The sequence below is a fragment of the Chrysochloris asiatica genome, unplaced genomic scaffold, assembly GCF_000296735.1.
Source record: "Chrysochloris asiatica unplaced genomic scaffold, ChrAsi1.0 scaffold00140, whole genome shotgun sequence".
Taxonomy (NCBI): domain Eukaryota; kingdom Metazoa; phylum Chordata; class Mammalia; order Afrosoricida; family Chrysochloridae; genus Chrysochloris; species Chrysochloris asiatica.
In genome coordinates, this window is record NW_006408658.1 from 4813145 (window position 1) to 4822470 (window position 9326).

At 39.2% G+C, this 9326-nt stretch overlaps 1 protein-coding gene across 1 annotated transcript; it reads left to right on the forward strand.

Annotated features, from left to right (window-relative positions):
• The first annotated feature begins 498 nt into the window (after nt 1-498).
• LOC102823755 (olfactory receptor 52D1-like) lies at nt 499-1443 on the forward strand. Its single transcript, XM_006870232.1, has one exon. The coding sequence runs from the start codon at nt 499-501 to the stop codon at nt 1441-1443; it is 945 nt and encodes a 314-aa protein (XP_006870294.1).
• Nucleotides 1444-9326: the final 7883 nt, after the last annotated feature.

Consider the following 9326-nt stretch of genomic DNA (forward strand, 5'->3'; position numbering starts at 1 on the left):
CTCTGGTAGGGTAGCGGTTATGAATTGGGCTGCAAACCACAAGGTTAGCAATTCTAATCTACCAGCTGTTTCACAGAAGAAAGATGAACTGTTCTGCTCCTGTAAAGAATTTACAGCCTTGGAAACCCTATACAGGGTTGCTATGGGTCAGAACCAACTCCATGGCATATAAACACCACCACCATATAAATGTTATTATTCATTGAATATTAATCTGGAAAGCAGCCAAAAGAGATTATAAACTGAAACTTTGGCATATTTTTTTGTGAGAATTCACCACTAAGACGGCTTCTTCAGTTTTCAGAGGTAGAAGCCTAAGAATATCTCCCTCTCCACCTCAAGCAGATGAAGCATTCACTTGATGGTAGTTTATGTAATCATGATTATCACCATAATTTACTACACCTTATCTTTTCAAAGTGGAAATGATGCAGTGATTTCAAAGTGTCTCCTGTTTCTTTCTCCCTAGGAACCAGACTGAGGAGCTCAGGGTTAGGGATGTCCCCTTGCAACAACTCCATTCCTCAGCCCTTGGTATTTGTCCTGGCTGGAATCCCTGGCATGGAATCTTCCCATGGATGGTTCTCTGTGCCTTTTTTCTTGGTTTTTATTATCGCAGTCATTGGTAATGCTACCATTTTATACATCATCTGGAAGGAGAAGAGTCTTCATGAGCCCATGTTTCTCCTCTTAGCCATGTTATCAGTGGTTGACCTGTCCCTGGTCAGTGTCACTGTGCCCCGCATGCTTGCTATCTTCTGGATGGATGCCAAGGAAATCAGCATCAATGCCTGCCTCACACAGATGTTTTTCATTCCTTCCTTTTATGTCATGGAATCTGGTATCCTATTGGCCATGGCTTTTGACAGATTTGTGGCTATCAGGAACCCTCTGAGATATACAACAATCCTTGATAACAATATGCTTGTGAAGATGGCACTGACTGTCCTGGCAAGGGCAGTGGCAGTACTGACCCCAGCACCCATCCTGACAAAAAGACTAGATAGATTCCAAACTCATATTATTGCTTACTCCTATTGTGCTTACATGGCTGTGGTAAAGATAGCCTGTGGAGACATTTCTAATCACATTGTCTACGGCCTCATGGTTATTATAGCATCTGTGGGATTTGATTTGTTTTTCATCATTTTGTCCTATGGGATGATTCTTCATGCTGTTTTTCGTATACCATCTTGGGAGGCACGGGGTAAAGCTCTTAACACATGTGGCTCTCATTTCTGCATCATTGCTCTCTTTTATTCTCCTGTTGTCTTCTCTGTCTTGGCACAGATTTTTGGCTACCACATGGCTTCCCACATACAGATCATTATTGACAACTTATACTTCCTGGTGCCTCCCATGGTCAATCCACTGATATATGGGGCTAGGACTAAGCAGATTCGGGAACAGGTGCTGCGTATCCTCCCCTGTCATAAAGACTGAGGTTGATGCTTTGGATGGACACTATTTATAGGGTTGTGGGTATAGAAATCATGTTAGATGGGAAATAAAAATAATTTCTTCCAGATTTTTGGGTTCATGGGAAATTAATAATAAATTCAACAGTAGGATTCAGTAACTAAGGAATGCTTCATATGTCAAGATGCAGCATTTACGATCACAAGAATCTCATATCCTTCACAAATATTTATGCAAGAAGTAAAAATGGGAGAGAATACTACTGTTATTAGGTATAAAAATGGTGTAATTGCAGCACATCTCTTAATTTAGAAACCACTTTTAAATGAGTTGAGATGAAAATGCATCTCAAGTGTATACACTCAAGAAAATAATTATCCCATGATTCTTGCTTATTTATTATTTTTCTTTCTTGTTCTGATATTTCACCAACATAGAATTGTGTATTGTGGAAAAATTTAGCAATAGTAATAAAGACATAACCATCCACGTGTATATTAATATATTATACTTTTAAAGGGTTTTGATACCAAATGGTCATTTTAGGGAGTTGCTACTTCTGCCATAATGTGGCACCAGCTTTATGGTATTGGATATGAGATGTAGGTGTTCTGAAAATGAAAACAAACTTCAGACCTAAAATATATATATTATATATATGCTATGTTTTTATAGCTTTATGTTCCTTTTCCAGCATCCTGACATCATCTATTTACACCTGTTCACAACAACAAAATCTGTGTCTCAACCCTTTAGTTATGGCAGAGCTAGAGAAAACAAACTTTAATTGCCTTGTAAATCACTTTTCGTAAGCACCTTGCACTTAAGGTGCTCTGAACTAAACTTACAATCTTGCCAACTTGATTGTGCCTTACAATCCCTCATCTCAGTGACTTTGATTAGCGTTAACAAATCTGGTATAAAATCCTGAAATAATTTAGTTATTTTTATTTCTTTCCATTTACACCTGGTGTGGCAGTTGCCTGTTAACTGCAACAATTCAACTGATAAATCCTGCTGTCTTATTGCAGTATAAGCACTGCACTGCTAACTGCAAGGTAGGTAGTTCTAACCCATCAGTCCCTCCTTTGAAACCTTATACAAAGTTGGTATGAGTTGGAATTGACTGTTGTTGTTGTTGTTGTTGTTGTTAAGTGTCATTGAGTCGTGTTCAACACATGGTGACCCTTTTAGGGGGTTCAAGGAGCGACTGGTAACTTTTAACCTGTGACCTTCAGTTCACATCAACTTTGTTGTACAGTGCTTCTCCTACTATGCTATAACAGGACTCCTGCAATTGACTTTATTGTTGTTAAATGGTGTGGAGTTAGTTCCAACTCACAGCAACCCTATATAGAGTTTCTGAGGAGTGGCTGATGAGCTTGAACCACTGGTCTTCCTGTTCAAACTGACCTTGTAGCCCAGCACATTAACCCACAATGGCACACCAGGACTCAACAGCATTTAATAACGGCAAACTTATGCTGGTTTATTCTTCTTCATTCCACAATCTTTGTCTTACTTGAGACCATTATCATTTTTCAATTTCTGTACTGCAAAATTATTCAAACTGGCCTTCATATCTCCTATCGCTCCCTTATTCAAAGATATTCTTAACATTTCAACTAGAGTTGTCACCCTAAAATGAGATAGCATCTCTTTCACATAAAACCTTCACGAGTCTTTTGCGTAAAGTTCTAACTTTAGGTATAGCACTACTTGACTCCACCTTGCCCTTGGCAGGTATTTTATTCTCACTAACCCATACACTGGACCAATAAACAGCATCAAATTGAATGAACAAAGAAAAGATCGAACTTGTCAAAGACTTGATTTTGTTTGAATCCACAATCACCACTCATAAAAGCAGCAGTCAAGAAATCAAAGAAAATATTGCCTTAGTCAAATCTTCTGTACAACGCCTCTTTAAAAGTGTTCAACAGCCCCATATGCATGTGATATTTGAACAGTGAATAAGGAAGACCACAGAAGAATCGATGCATATGAGTTATGGTGTTGGAGAAGAATGGTAAAATTACATAGACTGCCAGAATAATGAACTTATTTGTATTGGAAGAAGTATAACCAGAATGCTTCTTAGAGGCCCGAATAGCAAGACCATCTCTCATACTTTAAACATACCTATGAGGTAGCGTAGTGGTTACGAATCGGGCTGCGAACCTTAAGGTCAGCAGTTCGAAACTACCAGCCGCTCCGTGGGAGAAAGATAAGGCTTTCTACTCCCGTAAAGATTTACACCCTTGGAAACCCTGTACAGGGTCGCTATGGGTTGGAACCGACTCGACGGCACTTCACAACAACAACAATGCCTGTAGAAGGACATCATACCTAGTAAATTGGAGGGTCACTAAAAATGAGGAAGACACCCAATGAGATGGATAGACACAATGGCAGCAACAATGTGCTCAAGCGTAACAATTGTGATGATGGAGCAGGTTAGGGCAGTGTTTCATTCTGTTGTGCATAGGATAGCTAAGATTCAGGACCAATTCAATGGCACCTAACAACAACAACAACAGAACTCAAGTATGGCACTGTAGTATAAGCACTGGACTGCTAACTATAAGTTTGGTAGTTCAAACCCACCAGATCCTCTCAGAAACACTATATACATGGTTTTCTGTGATTCATAACTGACTTAATGGCACACAAATATAACGAAGTCTAGACTGTATGATGGATGAAAACCTTGCTTGTATATGTGTGTTTGTGTGCATGTAATCATTCATAAACAAATAATTGAGGTCTTAAAATTTCTAGGACTTGGAAAATAATAGTGAATTATCATATATCCCCAGCCACTGTCTTTGAAGTATATACATTCTACCTTATTCTCTAAAAAATTGTTCTCAACAATTCCTTTCCTCCTTTGAAGTCTATTGACAAACTGTACTCCTAACTTTCTGAAGTTCAGTTTCTACTGGATCTAAGTCTGGTATTGCACAATATAAATAGCCCCCCTCTCCAGTTTCTCCCTTGTTCATATTTTAATCTTCCCTATGTCTCTTTTTCTGTATCTGCATTATAAAACAATATTTTTCATTTAGTTAAAATTTTACTCAAGATTTTGTGGATCCTAGATCATCTTTTTGTGGATTCTAACCTCTTGTAGCATCTTGAACCACCAGGAAAAAGATGAGATTTTCTGCCCTGATAAAGATTTACAACCTTGGAAACCCCTATACAGGGTCATTATGAGTTGGAACAACTCAACAGCATACAACCACCACCACCAACAACAACAAGTTTTTGTAAGAAGCATGGAGGCTCTGTACGTTAAACACTTGATCATGAACCACAAGGCTGGTGGCAGCTACTCCTCAGGAGAAAGATGTGGTTTATGCTCCTGAAAAGAGTATAGCCTAAAACCTATGTTGGGTTGACTATTAGTCGAAAATTACTCAAGTACACTTAACAATAACAACCTCTTTTAGGAAATCAAGAATACAAATTTCTATGTTTTTCTCATTGAACCCCTAAGGTCACTGGAACTGAAAATAATTTACATTACTGATGTAGAAGTAAGAACTACAATCTTTTGTAATTACAACTGTAGCGGAGAGCTTAATGGTTCCATACAATAAGTATTGGACTGAAAAGCACAAGGTTTGTGGGTTTTGAGCCCCAGCTATGGAGATCTAAGTCCTCGGAAACCCTGTAAAGAGTCTGAATAGACTGCATTGCTATCAGCAAGAATATTCAGAAATTCCGCCTTCAAGGTCCAAGGTCCCAAATTATACCCAATGCTTCTTTATTATCCCAGATATACTACTGACATCCAGTTTCCTTGTTACTCTGCATAACAAATATTGCTTGTTCATACCAATATTTCTTTAAACACAGTTGTTAAAGTGTCTCCTTGGACCTTGTTTTTCCTGCTTCAAAGCCCTACCAAATGCCCTCAAGTATAAACATTTCATTGTCCCAAGTCTTATTTATTTCCATTGTAATTAATTCTTAGTGCCTACTTTCTCTGTAATTTACAGACCATGTCCTTTCTCCTCACACAATATACCAAAGGTTATTTTTTACAGCATTCCTAAAAACTTAATCTCATGCACATGCCCTGTCCCGGAGGACTGTCTGTGGGATTCTTCTCCAGACATTTTATGATAGGAAAAGCTTGTGACCTAGCTAGGGTCCCAGGAGGGCAGGTTTTAAAAGCATAAATCTGCCTCAAGTTCAGTCTCTCCATCTTATTCTGCACATCGACAGAGCTCCATATAACTCAAGTGGACAGTTGTTTTGTTTATAGTAGTCCAACTGTGACAGGACTAACAATCATTCGCAGGCACTCCTCTGGGAAAAAGGTAAAAAGAGGGAGGGAAAAGTCTGACAAATCTTGGACTATAGAGACACATAAGATTAGGAGGTTTTCAAAGTATTTTCATCCAGACAAAAAAAAAAAAAACAACAAAAAAAACCACTAATTCTTGATAAAGCTATAGTTGGGATCTGTTATCTACAGAATTCTCAGTGATATTCTTTTTAAATGCTTTTCTGCAATTTATTCCTGGATGGGTGGTATTTCTAGGATACAATCTTTACAGAATCAGACTGCCACATGTTTCTTCCAAAGAGCAGCTTGTGTTTTTGAACTGCTTATTTATCAGTTGCAACTGAGTGTTTAACCATTGCACCCCCAGAGCTACTATGAAATCTTTCTAATACCATTACTCACACGGAAGCTTTCCAACTAAACATTCCTGATAGATTATCATTTCATTTCTACCTGAAAAATCCCCACTGATAGTGAGCTTTTGGTTTCACAGTGCTGTCTTTTTCTTTGGGGATAGCTTTTTTTGTGATAAAAGTGTGCCTTTCAAATTTGCTTCTTGTTGTTCTTTTTAAGTGCCATAGATTTAGTTCAATCCATAGGAAACTGCTTACAGTTTCTGAGAGTGGCTAGTGGGTTTGATTTACTGACCTTGCAGTTAGCAATTCATTTCTTATTCTACAGCATCATAATTAATCGCAAAATATTTGTAGACAAAATTGCCATGACCATCCAATATTACTTCTTAAATGAATTCAAGACTGTTAATTACCTACCAGTTCTTAAAGAAAAAAATAAAAATCTAAAATAATATTGTGAATTATGGTTAGCAGCTACTTTTAAACTTTGATGTTTATGAGTATTTGATATTATAATGCCCTGGTGTGGTGCTGAAGAATAAACACTGGACAAGTAACAACAAAGTCGACAGTTCAAACCCACTAGTTACTCTTAGAAACCATATTCAGGGTCACTATGAGTTCACACAGTAGCAGCAGCAATTAGCTCAAACATAACAATTGTGAGGATGATGCAGTACCGAGCAATGTTTTGTTCTGTTGTTCATAGGCATGCTATGAGTTGGAACTGATTCGACTGCATCTAACAACTCACAACACTGAGTTGGAAATAATACGATGTCACACAATAATAACAGCATGCTTCATTTAACTTTTAATATTTATTGAAATGAAGAAAATGTACATTCTTTAGCACTAGTACATTCAAAGAAAGGTGCTAAGAGCCTTGTATGCAGTGTACAATTTTATAAAGTCACAGTGCATTTAAATATCACCACAACTCTTGCACAGTATGTTTTTCCCGCTGTTTCAGATGAGGAAACTGAATAACAAAGCTTTAAATGGCTTGGTCAGGTGTCACATCATAAATGTGAGGGTTCAAACTGTATCCCAGATATGTCTAACATAAAAGCCCTTGGCATTTTCACCATGTCAAGTTACCACCCTGATGATACATCTGCGTCATTCAGCCATGGTGATGGTGGTGGTGAAGTGTTGTGGAGTCGGTTCCAACTCATAGTGATCCTGTACAGGGTTTCTGAGGCTATAAATCTTTACTGGAGAAGAAAGCCTTCTCTTTTTCCCGTGGAACAGCTGGTAGTTTCGAACTGTGCTGACCTTGAGGTTCACAGCCCAATTCGTAACCACTATGCTACCAGAGCTCCTTAGTGGTGGTTATGTGCCGTGGAGTCAGTTCCGACTCATAGCGACCCTTTACAGGAGCAGAAAGCTTCATCTTTCTCCCAAGGAACAACTGGTAGTTTTGAACTGCTGATCTTGAGGTTTGCAGCCCTATTTGCAATGTGTTTGAAATAAGAAAGATCTAGATTAGAAGAACTCAATTCATGATATATAAATGCTACAGCAGAATTTTAGCAGTTAAACTATTTTATATGAGAAATTTAAAAAAATGTTTAATGTTTTATTGTGAATTATATGATAGTTTACATGGGAGAACATTTGCTTTATATTCATCCTATAGTATATCATTTCATTGCCATGGTTTCAATCCCCTCTATGCATCATCAACCAACCAAAGGGTATTCCCTGTAAGCCTGCACCCCCTGTCTGTAGCACACAGCCCCTCTCCCTCTCTGATTCTAAAGTCCCCAGCCGCTCCATCTCTCCATGTCATCATCGTCTCTGCCTCCATCTCTGGCATCACTGTTTCTTTGGGTAGGGTCCCACTCTCCGCTCTTCTCCCTTCATGGTCTCAGGGACCTCTGCTCCTAGACTGCAAAGTCAATCACTCCACTCCTTTTGCTACAAAATGTCTACCTTTACATTTCCAACCTTCACAGTCAGTCCTGATAACAATTATTCACTATTGTATCACAAGAGACCTATACACATCTCCTTCATCAGCCCCACTTAGACAGATTGCATATGGCTCAGTGAAGATTGTACCTTCCTCCATGTCCTCTGGGTCTAGGCTCCCTCTTGAAAGCTTGTAAGTCAGTCACTTGTTGCCTTTTAAGCCCCTCCATTTTGGGTAGCCAATGTCCAAGTTGCCCATCCCTGTCTATTCTGTGTACGGAGGGAGTGGGAATGATCCTCACTGTAAAGATTTGTTCCCTCTTTTGAGCTACTGCATCCATAGGCATAGGTCAAGTTCATCAAATTGTATCAAATTACTCTTTTTTAGCTCTTCTTTCTTCTTCTAGTTGAGCTCTGATCATCCAGTCACTAAAGCCAGGTCAAGTCGGTATTATCTGCAACTGTGGGTGTTATTATGCATATGTCCTCTCTTCTTATCAGCTGGATGCTTCACTCTCCACTCTAGTCCCCTGTGGCTATGTCACTGACTCTGGGTCCAAGAGTCCCCAGGTCTTGCCACCCTGCTGGCCGACCAGGTCTTCACCCAGATTCACAAGAGTCTATTGAATGTTGCTGTTTTTCCCTCACTTCCCCTTATTGGTGACGAATGTGGTCACCAATCAGAGCATGTATTTCCGTTGAGTCTTAGTCCTGCAAGGGGGTTTGGCCTGATGATACCTGACCACTTGCCCTGATGTCTCCTGGGCAAGCAACTTGCTTGTTCTTGTAGTAATCAGTTGTACTGTCTTTATTGTTTTGTATTTTTCCTGTCAGTCTTTCTTTCAAGAAGTATCTTCTGTTCTTCTAGCTACTCCATACTGATCTACTTGTCCTTTCAAGTGGAAATTTCCCACCTCAGAAGATTCTAGATGAGGTTTAGTATTCCACCTATGGGCTTATGTAAGGCAGAGGCTCTGCAGGAAGCCTCCTTCACTGGCATGCTGTAACCCCATTTTAGGTATTCCAATCAGTTTATAGGCAGAAGACAGACTTACAAACTTTCTATGGTGATGTTTCTGGCTATTCCTTTCTCTCCCCCTCAAGTATCTATTTTATGCCAAGGAAACCAAGATTTAAAAGACAGCCAAGCATCGTAACATTATTTTCCCCCTTTTGCCCATTCCAACCATGTCTCAATGCTATTTACCTCTGTCACACTTAGACCATGCAAACCTGCCTAATTGTTTTCCTGTCTGCTTTGTTCTTCCATTCCCTTCCTGCTTCTTGTGTATTGCCCCCTCCCTAACACCCAAACTATCCTGTGTCTATTCCCT